This window comes from Corvus kubaryi, unplaced genomic scaffold (genome assembly GCF_017639235.1).
Source record: "Corvus kubaryi isolate FWS band 111438036 unplaced genomic scaffold, C.kubaryi_AGA036_p1.0 37220, whole genome shotgun sequence".
NCBI classification, from domain to species: domain Eukaryota; kingdom Metazoa; phylum Chordata; class Aves; order Passeriformes; family Corvidae; genus Corvus; species Corvus kubaryi.
The window spans coordinates 1,278,979-1,302,669 of NW_024581063.1; the positions used below are offsets into that span (position 1 = coordinate 1,278,979).

General features: G+C 46.9%; 2 protein-coding genes across 2 annotated transcripts in view; both read right to left on the bottom strand.

Annotated features, from left to right (window-relative positions):
- Positions 1–985: 985 nt before the first annotated feature.
- On the bottom strand, positions 986–7,973 carry SEC11A (SEC11 homolog A, signal peptidase complex subunit). The gene is made up of 6 exons (XM_042022802.1): positions 7,855–7,973; positions 7,636–7,745; positions 5,890–6,039; positions 2,124–2,243; positions 1,602–1,659; positions 986–1,457 (listed from the first exon to the last, which is right to left on the bottom strand). The coding sequence occupies exons 1-6, from the start codon at positions 7,906–7,908 to the stop codon at positions 1,407–1,409; spliced, it is 543 nt and encodes a 180-aa protein (XP_041878736.1). The 5' UTR covers positions 7,909–7,973; the 3' UTR covers positions 986–1,406.
- Positions 7,974–8,782: 809 nt separating this feature from the next.
- Positions 8,783–23,691, bottom strand: part of ZNF592 (zinc finger protein 592) — a 36,302-nt gene continuing 21,393 nt past the window's right edge. The window contains exons 4-9 of the mRNA XM_042022803.1: positions 20,317–20,493; positions 19,388–19,547; positions 16,463–16,741; positions 15,295–15,407; positions 11,752–11,887; positions 8,783–10,548 (exon numbers count right to left, since the gene is read on the bottom strand). Coding sequence (XP_041878737.1) covers positions 10,039–10,548; positions 11,752–11,887; positions 15,295–15,407; positions 16,463–16,741; positions 19,388–19,547; positions 20,317–20,493 — 1,375 coding nt within the window. The 3' untranslated portion in view covers positions 8,783–10,038. The remainder of the gene's footprint in view (positions 10,549–11,751; positions 11,888–15,294; positions 15,408–16,462; positions 16,742–19,387; positions 19,548–20,316; positions 20,494–23,691) is intronic.

Genomic DNA, 23,691 nt, shown 5'->3' on the forward strand with positions numbered 1-23,691 from the left:
CTCTAACACTGGGAGCAAGAGATACAGATTTTATTACCATTTTTATTATGAAGTTATGATTACTCAGAGCCACAGGCCCGAGGCTCAGTGCTGGGGGCTGGACCTGTTCATAGACTCTTGCAGTGCCCTACAAGTGATGTTTGCTTATCCTACACAGAGAAAAAAGCACCTGGCAACATCAAAACCAGCAAAACAGCACAATTCACCTCCAGAGATAGGAGAGGCCTGACAAACCCAATGAGGGACATATGCAAGAAACTGCAAACAGCCATAAACACCCCACTGGGGTTTGTCCTTGCTTTTCCTGACTGCTTTTGCTTTATACAAGCTGTGTGTGTGGCTGCAGTGACCACCTGCAATGATTCCTGTTGCTCTGGAATCCTGGAGCAGTCATGGAGAAGAGCTGACAAAATGCAGCATCGCTGCCTTGCACCTCCTTCCCTGGGCTCTCTCTGACACCTCCACCAGCAGGATCACTAGCCTGAATGAGAAGCTCAGAAAAAACAGCTGCTGCATGTGCTGACAAGAGGGTTTTTTATTTCAGACCTCAGGGCAGCCTGTAGCTTTCAGGTGAGCTGTGAGATGTGGCCAGCTGGAGACATGAAACCCTTTTCCAAAATCCAGCAATTTTTATTATTGCATCCTGCTAAATCATCCCTGCCAAACAGCTGTGGGTATTTCCTATCTCAAACCTTCTGTTACCTAGTGCACAAAGCAATTCTTTGCCATCTCCTGCCCCAAACACCTTGCAGTCTTTAAGCAGATCATTTCAATGTGATCTACAGAAACACAGAAATATTAAACAATCTACAGCTCAGGACAGATTACTCTCCAAAAAGAGATGAGAGCAGCAGCTGCTACTGCTCTGTGAAGAGAGGACAAGTTAGATGGTGGCTCTAGGAGTGAGCGTGCAAGAGCAAAGCCCAGGTATCCCCCAGAACCCGGGCAAGGAGGCTGCTCTCATCAGGGCAGTAACAAAGAACCTGGCAAGAGGCAAAATCTTTATTCCAGTTCTGAATTGGAAAAAAACCATCACAGCCACAGCTCACCATGGGACAGTTCAGTCAGCACAGGGAGGGGGCACCTGGCCCAGCCAGGCACAGACTCAGGACACAGTCCCAGAGGCACTTGGAGAGGAAGCTCAGCTTCAAAGTACAAGCACTAAACAGTTTGGCTCAAACTTTTAATATAAAAATTCACTAAAAAGGCTAAAATATGACAAACCATTGGAAATACTGTGACAAACATTCGCCCTTACGCAGTAAAAACCAAAACAAACCCAAACTGGCAAGAAGCTTTGAAATGCATGTTTTCTTCTTTCTCCTGGCACATCAGACCATCAGCTACTTAAAACGTTCGTCTAGAAAAATCCATGGCACCTTCACCTCGTAGTTCAGTGCAAGGGACTACTCTCGATGGACCAGCACAAATAAACCCAGCAAAAAGAGGACTGCATACTGCAAGAGAGAGAAGAGGAGACACAGGAGTGCACACTCACATCTACAGAAGCAAATGCACAGGGCACAGGGTTCTGCCCCTGTTCTCATGAAGGAATTTTAGCTGGGGTGGTAAAAGCAAGCAGGAAATGGAAGAGATCTTACCTTAAATTTTGGATAATCGTTCATTAAGATAGTCACTATTCCAATATAGGGCACAAATCTACAAGAATAAAGATTTTCTTAAAACAAACACTATTCCAGGGTGCAGAGGGAGAGTCACTCAAGCATCCCGAGGGTTGCAGTCAACGGGCTGGGGACTTGTTCCTCCTGAGCAGGGTGGCTGTGGCAGTGGGGCTGAGTGACAACCAGCCCCAGAGTGTGTTTCAGCCTCTGCCTGGTTCAGATTTCACCTGCCTGCAAATGCTGAGCCTCCCAGGGTAAATCTGATGACAATTCTGATCAAATCTGAGCCCATGCTAACCTTACATCCGTGTCCATCCAGCAGCAACATCTCAGGATGCAGCTCACTTGATGCCTTTGCTTAAGCCAAACTAAGAACTGAACTCTCCACACTCTCAGGCAGGTTAAAAAACCCAACAGGGACAGCTCAACACAAGGGGGATTTACCAGATGGCTTTGGGGGACAGCAGTGGGAAAAGCCTCATCATTTTCAACTTCACTCACCCTCTCGCTCGTCCTACTACGTCCTTCTTCTCCAGCCAGTGCTGCCCCTGTTTGTAGAGCCCTCTGTCATCTACAGCATTGTTGTCTCCCTTTGTCAGAAATTTGATGTCTCCGTTTTGCCTGGTAAAGACAGGACAGCCAGGTAAGGCAGGACAGAAACTTGTTCAAAGCTTCAAAGTTCTACAACAAGCACGGGGAGACCAACACAAGGGCACTAGAAGCAACCATATCCTACAATTCAAGCAGGATAAAAGAGGGAAATTCTGTCAAATGCAGCAGAAAGCAGATGGTTTGGAAAAACTGCCATGGGAAGAATGAATTCTGGCCCCAGCCAAGCTTTCCAGCAGAGTTTCAGTACAGAACCAGCAAGACGAGCTGTTTCTAGTGCAGATGCAGCTATTGCCTCTTGGCTTTTGACCCATCTTGTGTTGATGCTTCTCTTGCTTCACACAAATGTTGGGTTCTGGTCTCCCTACTACCACACAAAAGGAGAGGCTGGGATTGAAGCACACAGCTCTACTCAGCAGTGGGCAGAAGCAAGCTGAAACTTAGAACTGATTAGGAAAGGGGGACAGAAAAAAAACAAATAGTACCATGATGACACTGCATGAACTCACGATGTGCCTACATCTGGAATGCTCTGGGCAGTGCTGAGCCCCCCAGATCCTTTTCTGCAATAGAGAGAAGAACTGGCAAAGGTTGAGAAATGATTAACAAGGTCTGGAACCACTTCTACACAAGAAACTAGAGACCAGGACTCTTTAGCCTGGAAAAGGCAGAACTGATGGAAGATATGACATAGTCCACCACAAATGACAGCAACAGTCAAATAGCTTTTCATTGTCTCTTCTAATGCAAGAGCCAGAGGGTACCCAAAGGAGCTCAGAAGTAACGGGGTAAAACCAGGCAGAGAAGGTATGCAGAAATAGCCACAGTGCAAACTAAACCACGTCTCTCTGCAAAGGTAGTTTGGTTGGCAAAAAATTACATTGGCTCAAAAATTGACCAGATACTCCATGTAAAAGAGGACATTAGGCTATTCATAAGGAACCAGGACTTTGTGCTTGAAATTGTAACCTGCAGAAAACAGGGAAATTATCACTACATACTCTCTCTAGTCTTTAATTCATCCTGAGATGAATTAATTAGCTTGCCAGAAATGGGATCCTGGAGCAGATGAATCTTTGCTTTGACCAGGAAAAAGCTTTATAGATCCTTTCCCAGCCATTCCCATTCAGATGCTGGACAGCAGCTCATGCCACTACTCAGGGATTGGCCACTGTCACCTTCCTGTGGCACCTGCAGGCAGGTGCTGAGCAGGAGCGTCCTCAGTGCTTGAACCTCAGCTCTCACAGAAATGACAGATAGAATGCAGAACACAAAAGCACGCAGCTCTGTGGAGCTCAGGCTGTTGTCATCATGCCTGAACACCAACAGGTTCCTTGACAAGAGAAGCGTGGAAAGGAAGAAGGGAAAAAACCCACAGCTCTTTCTCCAAAGCACATCTGGCTTGTGTGGGAACAACAAACACTCTGGGAGCTTAGAGACACTGTCTGGGAAAAGATAAAGATCCCCAAAGGTGCAGATAATGTAGTTTAGCTCTGAAGAGTGAAGGTGTAGGAGTGCAGCATCTTATTGAGCAGAGTCAAGGCTCTGTCACGACGTGGCACGAGAAGCCCAGGATGTGCTTCTCTACTGTGTGAGGTGACTGAAGTCTGGTCTGGCTGCCCTGCTCCAAAACCACTAAGTAGATTTGGATGGCAGACTCTGTGTTAGTAATGAAGAATTAATTCAATTTTGGGCTGAAACAAAAAGAAAAGGCCAGCGAGTAACAGACATTTTATCACTGACCCAATACTGATGTGAACTGGGGCCTGAGTTGCCCCAAAATCACAGAGAGCACTGTTTCTGTTTTCCTGCATTTTGACACTCCTGTCAGCTTCTGCAGAGACTTTTCACTTCTGAACTGGCACTAGAAAATTATTCTTTAAGTAGTGAAAGAAGCAACTGATACCCAAATCCTGCTTTCAGCTCCCAGGTTCAGGTTGCAGTATGGGTTTTTCATTTTATCACTCCCAGTAAAAAGATCAGGTTTGTGTTTGGTTGCTTCAGTTAAATGAAACCTACAATACTGCAGAATGCTTTCACCTTTCCAGGATTGGCACTACAGCCCTGTTACATTTCAACAAGAAATAGTGCTGGATACCCTAATATCTAGAGATAGAGCCAGGCAAAAAAAGAAGGGTGGGCAACATCTGGAGAGAAAATGCTGCACAGAACAGGGGAGGAGGAAAACTGCATTTCACTTGAAAGAGTTCCCACAACATCACAGAAAGTGCTCGTGCAACATTAGGTATCAAATTCAGAGCATAAACTGACATTATTTTTAAATTAGTGGTATCAAAGAACAGCACTTTGAAAACCTACATTGTTCAAAGTTCTGGGTACAGAGTAAATCTGAACAACAAAGAATGTGCTTTGCCTACTGGGAGAGGCACTGTTCCCTCAGAGCCAGGATTCCATCTGTGCATTTATGTGCCGGTCCCCCTTGAGCTGGACCAGACAACTGGCCTGGATGTTCCACAGGGAAAGGGACCCTCTCCATCCCATTGACCTCTCCACTCTGAATCCTCAGATGCCACCTGGTACAGCTCCAGCTCACTTCAGAAAACATTTACTCAGCAGAAACAGATGCTGGGACCCCAATCAGCTGTTGCCTCTCAGAGCTGCCATGAAGAATCAGCGATTCGGTTCAAGATTCAGTTTTCACTCAAACAGCTCACATGGTTGGCTCATATCTCCCCAGACTGGTCTGGAGAGGCCATCCAGCAAAACAGGAAAGCTCATAACTGCAGTGGAAGCCTTGGTTGGAAAACTAAGCCCTGTTCAGCCATGAAATCAATGCCTGTTCCATTCCTTCACACACACAACCTGCCCAGTGCTGAGAGTGAACAGTGTATGAAGACTCCAAGGATAACAACACAACTTTCTAGGGAGATGAAAGGCCCTGAGTCTGCATGACAGCAAAGACCAGGACCATAGAGACAAGCTCTAAAATAACACATGCTACACACAAAACACCCTTCTGCCATAGCTATGCCCCACAAACAAGAGTCACTTCACACACAAACGCAGCCACACTACAGCAGGCAGCACAGCAGCTCGGGACAGACAGGATGGCACAGGAGACAGTAAGTGGTGTCAGCCTTCCAGTGCCTAAATGGGCTCCAAGAGAGCTGGAGAGGAACTTCAAACAAGGGCCCTGAAGTAACAGGACAAGGGGGAATGGCTTCCTACTGCCATGGATAGATGGGCTATTAGGATGAAATTTTTCCTTGTGAGGACAGCGAGGCCCTGGCACAGGGTGCCCAGAGCAGCTGTGGCGGCCCCTGGATCCCTGGCAGTGTCCAAGGCCTGGCTGGACGGGGCTTGGAGCAACCTGGGATGGTGGAAGGTGTCCCTGCCCATGGCAGGGGGTGGAATGAGACTGGCTTTAAGGTCCCTTCCAACCCTAACAATTCCATGATTCTACAGTTTGGAGTGCCCAGGGCACTGGCACAGACTCCCAGCTTGTGCCTTCTACTGGATGATCTTTACAAGTAAACCAAGGAGGACAGATTTTGTCTGTCTGAAACTTTTGTGTTACTTCCTACAGCACCTGGGTATCTATGATTGACATCCCACCCACTTGTTTACCCAAGATGATGAAGAATAATACCAGTTAGGGAAATATCAGCAGTAGAACCCCCCCAGATCCTTAACATACTTCTCATGGATTTTCAGGACGCGATGGACTATAGGAATTTCCCTTCCTTCTATCCTAAAGACGACTATTTCTCCCACTCTGATTGGATCTTCAATTCGGTTCGTGAGGAACAGGAGATCTCCTCTGTGGAAAGCAGGCTCCATACTCCCACTGAAAGAGAGGAGAGGAACAATTGAACAATATTTAAACACTCAGTACCAGGTTTCAGAGTTTATGGTCCCTTAAGAATAATCTCACAAGAACCTCAGTGAGAGAGAGAAGCTGTGGATACCCCATTCCTGGGAGTGTTCAAGACCAGGCTGAAACCTTGATGAAGAGCTTCTGATAAAACCACCTTGGAGACTATGCAACCGTGTAACCTCTACTGCAATCAGGTTTTCAATCACCGTGCTGCCAGCAGTTTGGATTTGCTGGGAGAAGAGCACTGGTGTTACAAGCACATCCAAAGGGAAAAGTTTTCTTAATAAGCAAAAATCTGAAGACAAACACTACCTTTGGATTTCTGAGCTCACCACTGGCAGGGAAATGCTGGCAGCTCTGTAATGCTGGGAAGCTTTTTTAAATTTCATTTATTTTTTGCAGATAGATAGATTATCATCAGAAACAAAGCACTGAAAACATCAGGCTCTTGCATTCCCATCTGAAACAGACACAGGGACTTGCCAAAAATTTGTGACTGTGATTCATTGCTTTGCTTAATGATCTCATTTCAGGCACCACGAGTCAAGTTATTTTTCTTCTGTCTTGTAAATGGCAATTGTTACCAACTACTTATCCTTCCTAATTCCACATAAATAATGCAAAACAGAACAATGAACTTTAAGTACTGCATGCATTTGTGTTTCACCTTCACAGAGCACAGCAGCTGCTGTTCAGAACCGCCGATCATATCACCGAAGAGGGGATGTGACCTCACAGCCCCGTCTCACTCACTGAGAGAAACAGCAGGAAACATCTGCCCTGTGCTTCACATCAGGAGGGAGTTCTGTAAGTGGCACTTGGTCACGGCATTACAGCATTTTCTACATCATGAACACTGACACAGAAACACACAGGAAAGGCCAGCGTGGCCACAGAGCAGGTGCAATATCCGTGCCAGCATCCAGTGGCAGCCCAGGGAATTTGTCCCAGGCAGCAGCAGGGTGGGAGTAACACCGGTGGTACCACTGTAGGGCACTACTGTAAGGACAATGTGTGACACCCAAAACACCCAGTGACACAGTGACAACCCTTAAGCTCAGGACCACCTCTATAATGGACAGTCATTGAATCATCACAGATGGGTTGGAAGGGACCTTAAAGATCATCCCACTCCACCCCCTGCCATGGGCAGGGACACCTTCTACTAGACCAGGTTGCTCCAAGCCCTGTCCAGCCTGGCCTTGGACACTTCCAGGAATGGGGCAGCCACAGCTGCTCCGGGCACCCTGTGCCAGGGCCTCGCTGTCCTCACAGGGAAGGATTTCTTCACAGTGACCCATCTAACCCTGCCCTCCGGCAGCAGGAAGCCATTGTCCCGTCACACCTGCCCGGGTGTAAAGTCCCTCTCCCTCTTTTTTACCAGCCCTCTTAGCCCAACCCAGCCGGCTGACAGAGCAAGGTGAGATGCTGCTTCTTCCCGCTCCCTCTTCCCTCGCTCTTCCTGAGCCTGGATTCCTAAGGAGCTTCTCGCCTGCTGGGGCTGTGGCCGGAGCCTCCATCTGACCCATCCCTGTGGAGTTTGAGCCCCCGCACCCCGGGACTGACCTCAGCACCACCACGATAGGACTCTCGCTGCCCGTCACCACCATGAGCCCCTTCCAGATCATGAGGGCGGAGGACACGATCATGCCGAAGTTCAACACCTGGTAGTACAGCTGGGGGGGAAGGGGGTCGGTCAGGCCCCGCCGCCAGCGCACGGCAGGGCGGACCGGCCCCGTCCGCCCGCTCGGTTTTCCCCCCCGGCCCCCCTGGCCCCTCCGGCACCTGCCGCTTGTTCATACGCCGCACATCGTCCAGAAAGTCCAGCGACAGCATCATCGCCGCCGCCGCTCGCACGGCCCCGATTCCGCTTCCGCCCGCGCGGACACGTCACCGCCGCTTCCGCCCCGCGCGCGGAGCCCGAGGAGCTCCGGGGGAGGCTCCGGGGGGGCTCCGGGAGGGCTCCGGGGGAAGGTCCCGGGGGGAGCTCGGGGGGAGGCCCGGGGGGGGCTCCGGGGGAAGGTCCCGGGGGGAGCTCGGGGGCAGGCCCCGGGGGGCGGCTCCGGGGGAAGGTCCCAGGGGGAGCTCGGGGGAAGCTCGGGGAGAGGCCCCGGGGGGCGGCTCCGGGGGCAGCTCGGGGGGAGGCTCCGGGAAGAGGCTCCAGGGTCACCCGGCCGTGGAGCCGCAGCCGGAACGGAGCCGCGGCTCACCCGCACCCGAGAGAGCGCCCCACGCACCAACACCCGCATCCAGCTCCACACCCCCATCCAGCCGCCGCCCCACGTCCAACAAAGCACCCCCTCCAACGAACACCCCACTATCGACAAATCACCCATCCAACTGAAACACCACATCCAAGCGATGCCCCACCCAACCAAAAGCTATCCAACTAATGCCCAATTCCATCGATGTCTCTTCCATCAGTGCCCCCATCCAGTGAACACCCCATTTGGCCAACACCCATCGAACCAAACCCTTATCCAACCAACACCCGACACCCATCCACCTGACACCCCGTTCACCCAACATCTCATCTAATCTACACCCCCATCTGACACCCCACCTACCCAATTCCCCATCCTACCGACACACCACATCCAACCAACACCTCACATCCGAACTCTACTCATCCAACAAACACATGATCCCACACCCAGACAGCCCAAACGGGCTGCATCCAAGCACCGCAAGACCAGATGGTGACAAGCCCAAGCAAGGAGATAAATAGTTCTTAAATTATTTAAACATTGTCAGAGTAAACAATAACGAGTAGAGTTCTGGCTCAACAGAATGAAAAAAATAATGGTATAGAAGGTAATTATATTACACAAAGCATGGGTGTGACAGGAAATGAGGGAGGAAAGAGAGAGTCAATGTGACTACATGGAAAGAAACATCTCCTGAAGGATGGGTAACGCTGAGCCGCAGCAGGAGAGGAGTTACGGAGCTACTGACGGAGCGCCAGCCCCTGCCGCGCCACAGGACGGTGCCTCCCACCGGTTTCAACGCCTCTGTGGGCTGTGCTCTGCTCCCCTCCCCTCAAAACGAGCTGTCAGGGAGCCCTGGCACTGACACATCAGGAGTTCCAGAGTAATTTCACTCCAGTTGACCCCACTGATGAGATGGGGGATGTTATCCCTTTCTGGCGATGGTGCCAATCTGAGCTTCCCACTGGGATGAGCTACTGAGCGCCGGGCCTGGCAGCACCCACCCCGGAATGGCTTCCAGCAGCGCAGCTCCACAGACAGATGGCCAACACGTCCCGGAGGGAACCAGGCCCTCCTAAACACGGTACTCACCAGGAGGACTGGGGCTACAAAATCCTCTTTCGAGGATGATTCAGGTCCAAGACATTTCATTATACTGTGTTTTGGAAAAGAATGTTGTTATTTGGGCAACTAAAGAATAACCAGCACAACTTACAGCTCAAACCCATCCCGTGTAACGCAGATCCCGGATCAGCCAGCACAACCCTGACAAGTGCGTTTGGCCGAGCCAGTGTTATGAGTTAAAATGAGTAACACAAAGGCAGGATGGGGAGAGAAAAAAGAAGCCATAAATAGAAGGAGAAAGAAAGGGAGATTGGGAAGGCAAGGCTGGGGCTCTGGGCAGAGGCTGAGGCAGTGCACACTCGAAGGAGGAGAGCTCGTCTGAAGGAAACTACAGCTGCAAAGTGCTCCTGGATCCTCAGGATTCGGCCAAGCTCCACCGAGGATTCTGGCCCTGCTTTCCCTTTTCACCTCTCTGGGCTGGCAGAGAGTTAGTGCTTAGGATGCAATGGCAGGGTTGGTTTTGTTTTTTTGTGTTTTGAATTTCCCTTACAAATAGGAGTTAACGGAAAGCAATGTCCATCCCAAGAAATCAACAGAATATTTCAAAGATTTGCCCCATCCCCACCCTGTAGTTTGAGTAGAAACCCCCTAACAAAAAACTCCCAACCAACCAAAAGGGCTTTTTTTTTTCTTGTTTTTAAGTCTTAAGAGACTTTGAGTGATTGTTCTGTGAGGTGCTGTTGGGGCCTTCTACGCCACATGTCTGACTGTGCTCACAAAGAGCTGAGTCACTTTTGCACTCTTTGTATTTGTTTTCCTCTTCCACCGAAGTGTTCAACTCGCCATTGTAGTCCTTGTGTCCATTCTCACCCATATCCATTTGTAACTTCTGCCTTTCATCTTCCTCCTCCTCCTCCTCCTCTTCCTCCTCATCCTCCTCATCTTTGACTTTATGAACAATGAAGAGGTGTCTGTTCAGAGAGATGTGGGAGGTGTAGCACAGGCCGCAGAACAAGCACTGGAAGGTGGAGCTGTCGGTCTTGTGCCGAGGTATGTGTTCCTGGAACTCAGGCTGCATGTCCGTCGCAAAGCCGCACTTTGCGCATTTCCACGGCGCTTTCAGTTTTTTGGCTGGCGGCGCATCCAAACCTGCAGTGCTCTCTCCCTGACCCAGCTCATCCAGTGCCATCCTCTTTGGAGACTTTGCCTTAAAAAAAAAAAGATTAAAAAGTTACTTTGTCATTTGAACCCACGGAAGAGTAAGTGCTAAAATCCACATGCATGTCTGAAGATGCCTGAGGGTGAAGTCATGCCTAGGGATTCCTGGTGCATTCCCTTCCCTACCCATACCCAAACACCTCACCCGGTGCACAGGATTTCAACTGCTGTCCTGCAACGCTGGGAGATGCTGGCTGGGCAGAAACATGATGGGGAAATAGTTTAGAATCACGGCATCATGAAATGGTTTAGGTTGGAAAAGACTTTCAAGCCCTTCCAGTTCCACACCCTACCTTCCACTATCCCAGGTTGCTCCAAGCCCTGACCTGGTGCTGGACACTTCCAGGGATGGGGCAGCCACAACCTCTCTGGGTAAAAATTTGGTTTGGTGTGGGAACAAGTTAGACTTGGTGTGGGAAGGAGGGGCCCACAGAAGAGGGACGGCTGGGGGACACAGGGGTCGTCATCAGCCCAGACAACACTTCTCAGATTTAACTCTGAACAGCCTCCCCTCCACTCAGACTTTGTCTTAGTGGCATCCCCCAGTAACTCATCCCCTCTTAGAATCCTCCAGTTTCTTCTCCCATGAGGATGGCTTGCTTGAATATGTCCCTGTGGTAATATGCAAAATGTGTATTTTTAAAATAAATGGAGCAAAGAAGCCCAAACAGCCAACCCTCCACTCCAATCCAAAACAAAATCAGTATAACAGCTACATACACTATACAAAATTATACATTCCTATTTAAGAAAAATGCAGTTCTCATAGGTTCTCATCTAGCAAGTATTTTAAAACAGAAAATAAATCTTTTATAATGAGCAGAAAAAATAAGGGAGAAAGAAGAAAAATGTGCCATGCTCATGAACGGGGTACCAGGGGAAAACAAGGGTAATAACAAACTTAAATTACAAAGTAGACTGAATAAACACCAGTAAAACACAGCAAGCAAATCTTGAGAAATGCAAGATATGTTGTCCTGGTGCAGCTCAGCTGCGCTCACACTGCTGACCCTGACTCTGCCAGAGGTAATCAGGCTGGATGGAACTGAGTGAGGGAAGGAAATCTGCCCTATGGACGGGAGGGCTTGACTGGCACAAGGCCACAGCTTGATGTAACACCCCAAATGAACAGCTACTGGCCAGGTACATTTAATTGCACATTTAATTTTCCATGAAAATAGGTATCAGTTACTTCTGCTCTGTCTCTCTCTGGAGCTTTCGCTTTGGCCATCTGGGATAAGTCTGGGTTTTTGATGCCGTGCATGAGGCTGATGTGGTTCTCCAGCATGAATGGCTGAGGAAATGTCTGATTTTCATCTGTGCAGTACCTTGGAAATAAAAAAAAGAAGACAATTTATTAGAGGACCTGCTCGTTGTACTGTGCCAAACCAAGAGCTGTCATTGGAGACAGACTCTGGTGAGTAATATACCATTAGATTACCAAAATACACAGCAAAGCATCATTTTAATAATAAAACATTACCCCCAAGAGAAATCTAGAACAGTTTGGAGCTTGTCACAGTGCTCATGAATGAGACTAGGGCATGTCTTCTTTACAGTGCTAAATAAATGTAGGGACTAGTAGGGGTCAGGCCCCCTGTGACAAGTGCCAGAGGATAAATGATCAGGATGGAAAACATACGGGAGAAAATCAGACTCTGACATGAGAGACCTACACAGAGGGAGCTGCTGACTCAAGTGACACTGAGGAGGCCTGTGGCACAACACAGTCCTGCACTCAGCACTCCCAAATACCAGGGAGAACCAGCATCCTATGCACCAGAAGGTACCAAAACACAGCTCAAATTCTTACTGAACTGCTGAAATTCCAACTTTTATACCAACAACCTAGGCAGAAGCACTCAGGAACATGACACTTATATGTAACTCTTCATGTTCCAACCTGGCAGGACTCCAGAGCTGCCACAAAGCTGGCTGACATCTCAAAAGGAGCTGTGAAGGGGATGCGCCGTCTGTACCTTTGCTCCTGGGTGACTGAGATCTACTGGAATAAGTGCCAGGCCTTGCAGACATCTAAACCAGCCCCCCTGAAGTGCACAGAGGGTTCTGTTAGCAACTGAGAAAGCCAAAACTGAGTATCTGTGCTGTTCTGGTGCCTGCCAGCACAGCACAGCGAAGGTCCATCAGCTACACGTGGACCTGAGCAAGGACAAGTGACACCAGAGTCCCCTGAAGTGCCCTAATTGCATCTGAGACAGAAGCAACACGGGATTAAGGGCAACAGAGAGGAGCTGAAGTGTCTCTGGGTAACAAAGACATCTTCTGAAAGCACAGAAGAAGACTCCTACTGATCTTCCAGTAACTAGAGGGAAATTAAATAACAGTGAGCAATGATGTGAAAATGCAGACGTGCTCATTGAGTACTTCTGGGTTTTAACAGGAATTGCTCAGAGGATAAATCAATATTTAATGATGATGGAATTTTTCTCCCTTGTGGAGAAAAGCTGAGAGGTTATTAAGTGGTATTTATCAAAAATAAACATGTTGAAAATCAAGTGTTTCAGACAGTTTGTATTTAAGACTTGGAAAAGAAGAACAAGATCTTACAACAATAACCAAGTGAATTATGAAAGAAAATACAAAATACATCACAGTATTTTGCAATTTGCCCTTATTTAGAATTCTTTTCATGTGAGCAGGGAAAGATGCTTTTCTAACCTGAATTACTCCAGTGACAAGCATGGCAGGAGAGTGTTCAAGCAAGTCCTCTAGCACTGGTTTCTCCCTACAAATTTATCCAAAGCCAGAGACCTAAGCAGGGCAGGGGGAGAAAGGGGAAATCACAGCTGGGAATGTTAGAAGCCAGAGGGAGGTCACCTACAAGCAAGCATGCTGGAGTCACAAAAATAGTCAGTAATCAGATCCATGACAGATTTTATTCATATTCTACATGGAAACCCAGGAGAAGAGGGTGACATGAAGTTAAGACACCAAAAAGCCCTGAAGAGAATAACAGGTGAGAGTGATACAAAATGCCAAACAGGAAGGAGGAAAAGAGACACCAGAAGCAGAAGAAACAAGGAGCAGCGGACGTGTGATGCCTTACAGAGTGCTGAAAAGAGTCAGGGAGGAATTCAGAGACCGGATGGTAAGATTTTTAGAACAGCACTCTGGACAAGCTAAGAGGGATCAAATGGAACACAGGACAAGAGACATCAGATCCAAACAAAGAGCAGCTCTTGGAGATGCTGGCACAGTATTCCAAGGAAAAGGTTTCATCTGCAGAGTGCTGTGATTTCAGTAAGTCTGCCACTACAATGATTGAGGAGAGCACAACCACTGTGCAATTAAGACTTCATCAACAGAGTTTGAGAAGGAGCAACTACAAGCTGGAGAATTAAATGCAACCACAATTCCCTTGCTTTTCTAGGTGTGTCTTCTCTGCTAGCATGATCATGGCCCCTTGGGTGAACCAGTGGATCCACAGTTGTGTGTTGTTCTGAAAAGTAACAAGATAATGCACAGCAGGCTGGCATATCCTAGGCTGTCAGGAATTCCCACACACAAATCCTTCTTCCCAGTAACATCTTATGCTCATTTTGATCTTGAAACATTTCACTTTAAAAACAACTGATCCAGAGAGAACAGATTTACACAGATCAGGTGAATGTACACCAAAGACTATCACCCATGAACTTAAAGCTGAATGAAACACAATGGGAGCACCCATTTCATCTCCTCCAGACGTTCCAAGTCAGAGCAGTTATAAGAAATGGAAAGTTTAGAAGTCCTGGATGAAAAAATGTTTCAGGAATGTATTCCCAGTGGTAATGCCTATGCTGCATCCAATTACTAAAAGCTATTGTGGCTCACTAGATAGCCCAAAAAAATACAGTACTTGAGGAATGTACTTGTACTCTTCAGATGAGGTTTTAGCAACTTGAGTGCAGTGAAGTGACAACAAATGTCAGAAACTCTTGCATTAAACCAAAATTTTAGATAAATTTGAAATATCCCCCAACCTACATCACTGCAAACTTCTTTTTCAATCCAAATGTGCTTTAATCCCGTCTCAAAAGGATGTCTCGGAATGAGACAGGAAGGAATTTTGCATGGTTGCTCAGCATACAACTTTCTCTGTAGCAGTTAGAGGCAGATTCATAAGCATTGGGCTTTGTCCTGAACTGAGATTGTATCCACAGTTAAAACATGTTCACCAGCAATGATTTTCATTCACCACTGATTTACATAACTGGTCTGGAGTCTTCAGATCCATTTTCCAACTTTGAGGCGTGACTTCCCAAGCAATTCCAGCAAGATTAATTCTCCATTGCCCTGCAGCCTGTGCAGTCAGTTCTGCCCTTGCAAAGCCACCGCAAGACCTGGTTCATTAGGATTTTACACACCTTTTGCACCCAAGGAGAAGGCACAAGAGTGATGCATAACCACACCAACCACAAAGCAGTGAAAGACTGGCCCAGTATTTTATTGGCTGTTTCACAACGATGCACAAAGTAAATCTCATTTTGCACCTGCAGATCTCAAATCACACCTTCCCTTAAGTTTCCAAAGGACATTCACTGAGCAGTCAAAAGCAAGGTCTTATTTTAGCCACTAAGTCTCTCATGTTTAACACATTCCTCTCCTCACTTTCACTCAGTAACTTACAGACTGGAGTAGACAGGAGCAGCAGACACGAGTTATTAAAACTTCCAAACTTGAAGGATTAGACTGCTGCTGAAAAGCAGTCTGCAAAGTGGCCTTGGGTACGTACCAGCAAGTGTAGACTTTCTTTGCTGTGTCGTGGTTATTGCGGATGTGTCTGCGCAGGCTGTTGGAGGCATTGAACGAGCGCTCGCACTGGCGACAGGGGTATCTCTTCACGGACTGACAGGAAAAGAGGAACAGCTTTGAACAGCAGGGACAGGGAAGGCACTGACTGGATTCTAATTCCCATGCTCTTCACCTGGACATTACTTCTCAGATGCAAAAAAATCCCTTCCATAATATGTAATTCCACTGATAGAGATCACTGAGATTTTGAGATCCCACTTCGATTCAGCGCAACAGCTGGGTAATACCAGCACTGATCTTATAAAACCAGGACTACTTAAAGCACATGCTTGATTTTATTGATTTTTTTTATTAGGAATTGCATATATGCTTCTCCTGTGGGTTCATTTCACTGCTGGACCCCGTGCAGAATTCACTCGGTGGAAGGTCCCTTTGGCCCCAGAAGGCAGCAGGACCCCAGGGAAGTAAAAATCCACTTACCCTTCTCACTCCTCATAATTCAGCACAAGAAAAGGCCCATCTGCTAAAAAGCATCACACGGGCCCTCCTGTTATCCATGTATGATATCTACATCCCTCTACAAAAGTCTGCCCAGCCTGTTACCAGCCTCCTCCAAAATTTTCCTACAGCCCTTCGTATAACCTGCATGCACATTCCAGTTAAAGTCTTAGACTTGTTTAATTATTATGTGTATGTATTAAACTGAAATATTTGCCCAATTTCCTACTTCTGTGGAATTCAAATGACAAAAATCAGCATTCTCAGTCTGCCCTCATCTTCTTCTCTTGAAGTGAGGACATGATCAAGTGGGACACCCCAGCCCACCCCAAATCAAGTTAGAAGGACTCAAACACCATGATCCCAATTCCCATTCATGGCTGGGTGACTCAGGGTATCAAACAAGAAGCCCTGATGCCAAAGTACTGAGAAATCTGGCTGCACACAGCATCTTGGCCCATGTTCTGCCAGCGACAAGGATTAGCTTGACAGAAGTAGGTCAAGGCAATGCAAAGCTTGAGCTGGATGAAACCCACAAAAAATTGAGATTTGCAGCTCTTGTACCGACAGCCCTGCAAAGGGGCCTAGAATGCAGGAGCCTGGTGCTCTTCCCCAGTTCCCTAGCTCAAGTGTTTCATCCAAGTCCTTACCCTTCCATGATTTCTCTTCATGTGGGACACATAGGTTTCCCGATCAGGGATCCACTGTGAACATTCCTTGCAAGTCCAACCAGTTCTTCTCAGTCTGGACTTGGATTCAGGATTGTGTCCTTCCACCCTCATGTCTTTCCTCATCAGAGGAGAGTGAGAAGTCCCGTTGGCTACCAAAAGCTCCTTCGGTGAGGTATGAACCTGGTTCCTTGAAGCCTTCTCAGACTTGTGCTGGAAGTTTGAGAGCTCTTCAGGATTTTGGGGGACTCCATGAACACCCTGTATAACAGTAATAGTGGAAATGCACATAACATTTACATACAATTCATATTTCACACCCTTATTTATTAAGGAACACTATTTACTATTTCAATACCTAATTTAAATCCCCACTGGCCAAACAATGCGTTGTTGTCTTGCTCCTGCATGTTTTCCCATTTCTCCTAGAAGCTGCTGCAGTGCTTTCCCTGACAAGAGATTTTCCCAAGAAACATGAAGCTTCTGTTTCTGTTTCCTACATGACAACAGCCGCTCCTTGGTGCTGCCTGTTTAGCATTTTGGATAAGCCCTGGGAACTCTGGTTAAACAGGGAAGATGTAATGGAAGAGAAATTTTAATTGTCATTATTTCAAGAGCCTAAGCTCTAAAAACACAGAGCTTTGGTAAGCTCTGAATGAAATGTTTGCTGGTATCCTGGGGGCTCCAAAGCTGCTTAATCTTTGCTCAAGGGATTGGAAGAGAAAATGTTTAAGTTTCTCCAAGTCTATTTCCTTCAATTCCTCTCCATCTATTGATATTTACATTTTTCACTGTTCAAAACTTTGCTCCTGACATAGAAGACCAAGCATAAAGCCAGGAACCAGCCTTATAAGGAATATGGCTCCAGGCTCTTCGGTTATTCAACACGCCAAAATCCAAAGTCCACCAAAAAGTTATTTTAACAAAGAAAATTGAACAGAAGGAAAATAATCTAAAAATGAAGAGCTGTGGGAAAGCAAAAGCAAGTAAAACAGCAACATACCAAAGAAACCTCAAGAAACTCCCATTAGGAACATCGACAGTTCATCCACACAAAAGGCTAATTTAGAGGTTTAATTGTGCACAGTAATTAATAACGGGTAAAGTTTCAACACACAAAAGCCCCAGGCATTTGGAAGTCTTTCTGTGGGTTAGACACCAAACAAATCTCCAAACACAAGGTCTCAGCTGAGAAGTCTGTGTGCTTTGCACCTGGCCCAGCTGATGACCACAGAAGCCACAGCACTGCCACCTCCTCAGGAACACAGACACATCACCTTTCTCCCCACCTGGAAATCTCTGGAGTGTTTCACTGCCCATTACTCCACTGTTACACCACCGGGGTAAAACAAATGAGGATTATGGAAAAATGAAGTGATTTCTCTGCAGAATCAATACCAGTGAGCAGAGCTAACTCCTGCTCTGCGACGCTTTAAAGCCAAGGAAGATGAGGAGGCACATGGATTCTTTATTTTGTTTGTAGGCACACGCTAGACAGCCCTTCCTAAAAACTCTACTGCATGAAGGTGACTGCAGAGGAGATGGGGGGGTGCAATTACTACCCTGCCACAGCCAAAAAGCCTTCAATTACCTCAGAGGTTAAGAGACAAAGCTTTGTGGTGAAGATCTCAGGGCGCTGGTGTACAAACTGCTGCAGGCAGGTTCCTGGGGTGGGATCTGACAGTGAACCACAAGGTGTATATCTCAGCTCCAGCTTTTTAGCACTGGGGATGAACACCTCTTTGAAGGTCCCAGCCTTAATCTCAACTTTATTTTCCTAGCTATAATGCACCAATATTAGTAATCATTGACTTCACAGGAGGGCTTCAAATTGTAATTCATTACTGCATGCAAAGCACTTCCAGATTTCCAAGTTAAAGACATGGGGGAGAGAGCAAAGAAGGAGTTTTGAATGGGTTTTGCTTTCAGGAATGAGCTAACAAATCTTCTGGCTTTTGCAGTGTAAGTATAAAAAAAATAAAGTCACTGATTAAAAAAAAAAAGAATCCTTTTTTTTTTTCCTAATCAAAAGGAAAGAAGACTGCAAGCTCTTTCTTCAGAATGCCACTGAGAAATCTTCCAACAGGATTTCCATGGAGCGTTGTTGAACACTGAACTTAAAAATATCCTGAGCAAGATTACAGAAAAACGTGGCACTTTTACATGGATGGGGTAATCAGACCTGTAAGGCTGGCACCTCCAGGGTAAGCACTTCTGCCTTTGCCAGTCCCCTCGTGCAGTCCGGTGTGGTTCAGAGCAGCACGGAATCAGGCTGTTAGATGCCATGTGACCTCCCTCTGGGGCAGCTGCAAAGGGGCCAAAGCTCTTCAGGTGAGCACCCAAAATGGTAGATGCAGCTTTCACTATATAAATTCAGTAACACTGTGGGCAGAGATTAATTGTTCCTGTCTCCCAACCAAAGATAAAGCTGCCACATGAATTTAATTACTTTCTTTCAGTTTAAGAGGCTGGGGACTCCCCATCCCTGGAAGTGTTCAAAGCCACATTGGACATGGCCTGGAGCAACCTGGGATAGAGGAAGGTGTCCCTGCAGGGGGTAGAATGAAATGGGCTTTAAGGTCCCTTCCAACCCAAACCAGTCTGTGTTTCTGTGGTTCTAGGAAAACAGAAGAGCTAAAAAATCAAACAGATTTACCTGTAAAAACAAGTTTTTGTCATACAGCTAAAATGCATCTAGATGAGAGGAACTGCCTGCATTAAGCCAACTAACACAAACCACTCCACTGACATTTCCAGATCCTGTAAATCACTGTAGTGTATATTTTCCACTAAGATATTCCTCAAGAATCTTCCACTTCTTCAACCACTTGCCTCACATGGTTGATGTAAATTCTCTGTGAACTCAAAACACAGGATCTTGCACCAGTAAGGGAGGGAGTCACCTACCTTAACGTGCTGCATTAGCTGCTGCTTCTGCATATACACCAGCTGACACTGTGGGCACTTAAACACTCCCACTAACAACTTGCTGGTGTTCTGCAGGAAGTGCTCTTGGAGCAGCTTCTTCTTGTTAAAGACCATCTCGCAAGAGCATTTGTAGATCACCCTGAAACAATTAAAGAAAGTAAATTCAGTCTCTCTGCCTCAAGACAATGGAAAAAGTTATCTCAGCAACTCCAGAAAGGGATGGACTTCTGAGGAGGGCTGTGCTCTCCATGTATTGTCAACGCACACCCACGTGGGCAGTTGAACCACTAACTCAACTGGGAAGAACAACAAAATGCCTCAGGCACATACCACAGCTTGCTAAAAATAAGTTTACTTCTATGCATATGCATAACTCCAGTGTGTGTGAGCACAGATGGGAGCAAACACAAAGCATACCAGCCAGCTACACACTGCTTTCAATCCCACCTTTCCATAGTTCCTCCCTTAAAGCACAGATTTTTGGCACCAGCTCAAGCCTTGGAGGGAAAAGCTACAGAGTGGAAAAATCAGGAGGCTTCTCTCTAGTGATTTTTGGGGGCAACACTGCCTGGGATAACTCTCCTCTTCCCTTTGAGTGCCAGATGCAGCAGCTGCCCTGGAGCCATCTACCCAGAGGTGCCACTGTGGGCCTGCTGGACAAAGAGGTGACAATTAAGTTCCTTTTATGGATGTTTAGTTCTTCCCTGCCCAAAGTCCTCTCCTACCCAGGAGACTGTGTTTGTACCAAGGACAGCATGCTCTGGTTTGGAGCAGACCCCTGCTGGCAGACAAAGCAATGGATCATCTTATACAAGGACAGAAGCCAAAACCAGAAAAAAACTGAGTGAAAGGGGGAATCTTGGAGCCACCCAGCGAAGGAGAAGAAGAGATAAAGCCAAAACACTTACTGAGTAGTCTTGTGAGGCTCTGTTGGGTGCTGGCTGGCCATGTGAGCCATGGTGCTGTCGGCAGACTTGAAGGCCTTCGGGCAAAAAGAACACTTGTGGAAGACTTCGCAGTGTTTCTCATGGATGTGCACTTTGAGCATGGCGAGGGTCATGAAGACAACTCCACAATGGATGCACCTGGGGAGGGATGACAAAGAGCTGAGTTACAGCCACAGCATCGCTTCCATCACACCCCTGGAACGGCACAGATGGAAGGACCAGGCTGCAGTGGGTCCTTGGTTCAATCAGTTCAATCTCTTCCATATTAATGTAGAAGAGTCAAGGAGGAATAAGATACAGGAATTTGGGGCAAAACTTACAGCTAAATGTTAGCAACAAGCAAACAAGACCTATAAAAGAAACCTTCAGAGACTAAAACAACCCAAAAAGAATAAAGATGTGGTTCAACAGAATGCCAGCCCTGTACCTGTGAAAGCCAATTCCAGCACAGGCACAAGTGAAGGACTAAAGTAAAAGTACCTGATGAGATCTCCCTGTGGCAGAAAGCAGCACAAATACCAGTTAGTCCCCAGTACAAAATAAAGAGCAAGAATATCCAGTCAGAAATCTTCAGCAACTGCTACTCCACTGAGCTCCAGAAAATCACAACAGCAACAGCAAAGATACTGAAAACAGCAACAGAAACACCCGAGGAACTGATAAAGCTCATTAAAATCATTAAGATGCAGGTGCTGCCTGGAAAGTGCTTGTTTGGAAGGGCTGCCTGGGTGCTCAGGGAAGAGAGAGAGAAAGGAGAAAAGGATTCTTCTCGGCAGCTGAAAATAAGGCCAAGAGGAGAGCAGGGCCACCCCTCTGGTCCCAGCCCACCTCTCCTCCAGACACACACCTGATATTCCCACAAGATGGCAACAACCAGCAACCTTACTTCATTTGACTTTAACGCTCCTCCCCAGATCTACCTGCTGTGCTCTGAGAGATGCCATGCTCCAACTTAGAAGGGCATGTGAGGATGCAGCCACCTGCCCTCACCTGCCTCGAGCAGAGCAGCTGCAGGGTTTGCCATCCCATAGGTGCACCTCTGCTGATCTGGGACCAGAACAGCCTCTCCCAAGGGTATTCCATCAAAATGACACCAGTGGAACTCTGCTTAAGCCAGCACTGCACGTACAGATGCTAGAGCAGGAGAGCCCAGCCTGGCAATGCAAGGGCCAACCTTGTGCTTGTGGGATGTGAGATGCACAAGGGACAAGCTCCTCACCTTATGAACAGGTTCTCCCTTCATTCTGAGGGCCGTGTGTGCCCACGGCGCGTTCGGGGCCGCGCGCTCGGCGCTGCTGCTGCAGATGGACCCCAGCTAACGCGCACTGGAGCAGCTCCAAGCCCGTATCAAAAACAAACAAGCTGCTGGAATATCCTTCCCTCCGAACCAGCCTCCCAACAGCGTTTAGGAAACAAGCCCAGGCTTTGAAGTTACACTTCAAAAGATCATTAGGCAGAAGCCAGCCTAAAGGAACCAAACCCTCTCCCCCAGACTTTTAAGAAAACACAGAACTGCTGTTTTCTTAAATTTCGAAAGCGAAGCAGTGACAGAAGGTGGTGTCACCTTTGGGGAAGCATGAAAACATTCTGCTGGGGTAGCTCTGCCTTCAAGCCTGATCCTCAAGCACATGAGACAGGGGGAGAGAGGCAATTCTAGTACAGTAAGACCAGGAACCACATTATTATGGAAGAATAAATACTAATCCTGGCAGTAAGGAATGGCTGGTACATCCAGGAATATCCAATGGGCTTTCTCCACAAACACTCCCAGAACTAACAAGAGATGGTTCTGCCTGACACTTGATCTTGGGAAGTACTTCATTAAGAATGAGGATCGAAACAAGCACTAACTCGGGTCAAATGATCACAGGTTAATTTAATTTACAGTAAATGGAAGTCTAAGCAACAGCCACTTTGTAATTAAGAATCCCAGTGCCAGAAGGACAAGGTCTGATAAACTAATTAGCTGAACAAAGTGGATGGAGATGTCAAGAGGCTTGCCATGTAATTCTTGCAAATTGCAAATTCCACTATCATCCCCAGCACTCTTGGATCCCTCAGGGCAAGGAGGGGTGGCTAGAAGTCCTGGAAAGCATCCTGTGAGAGGAGATAACAGCTACAAGATGCTGTCTTAACCCTCTGAATGCTTCCTATGCCATCACCTTCCAGCCTCTCAATTCTCCAAATGGCACCAAGCAGAAAAATGAGCCCCAAATTGGTGGGGACAGCTGGAAGGGGCTTGGAAAAAGTGGGCAAGCTGACACTTGGAGCCAAGAAGAAAGGAGCATTAAGGACAATCTTGCTGAGTTTCATCTCTAACTGTAGAAGACTATTCTCATTTTCAGTGCAATCACTAGCCATGACTCAACTCCAAATAAAACAACCATACCCCAAATTTAATTGAAAGCATTGGGGTATTAGCAGAAAAGGAGACAGAATAAGCACTTATCACAAGACCAAAACCAAATCTATGCTCCAGAAAATCAAGAAAAACAGGAACATAAAGAGAAGCAGCAAGAGTCATGCTCATCCTGGGGGGATTCAAAGAGTTCCTCAGCTTTTTGGCTCTGCAAGTAAGAAACGTGAAAAAAAAGATTAAAGTCACTCTGTGACTACAGGGCAGGTGCCACAGATTATCTAGATATGGCTCTGCAACCAAAATTTATCTCTTCTGTTTTCAACAATGTCAGTGACATCAGCCCTGCAGCAGAGACAGGCAGGATAACAAGGATGGCACAGCCAGACATTCACCTGTCTAGTGGACTCAGCTTTCACAGATGAGCTTCAGCAGATGTGAATTAGAGGAGCAGTTAAAGAAATTCAGCTTTTAGAGAGCTGGGTAAAGCTAAAAAACCCATAAGTATAATTTGTGAGCTTTGCCTTTGTTTAGATCTTCATTAATGTCCCTGGCACAGCAAGCAGGTATCTGCTAACGACATCTGTAGACAGACTGAAGTTCTCATTGCTGATTCCCAGGTGCCACTGAAGTCCCAAGAACTACACCAAACCCAAGTTAATTTTCTGACATCCACTCCATTCCCATTTTTCCATCTCAGGGAAAACATTTTTCCTCCAGCCTTCCTCCTTCCCGGATTAATTAATTTTCAAACAGCCCCAGTGTCACAGCCATTTAATATGTGATGGAATTAATTCTTTGTTGTGGGCTGGGTCTCCTCAAATCAGACCCCACATTAAAAAACCTTATCTGTATATAATTAAACTCAGAATCAGTTTGTTATGTGCCTCTTGTCTTCACGGTTGAAAGAAAAAGCCCTTGAAAACCTCGGTGTGATTCAGACCAAACCACACAGCAGAGCTTCCTGAATCTGCAGACAT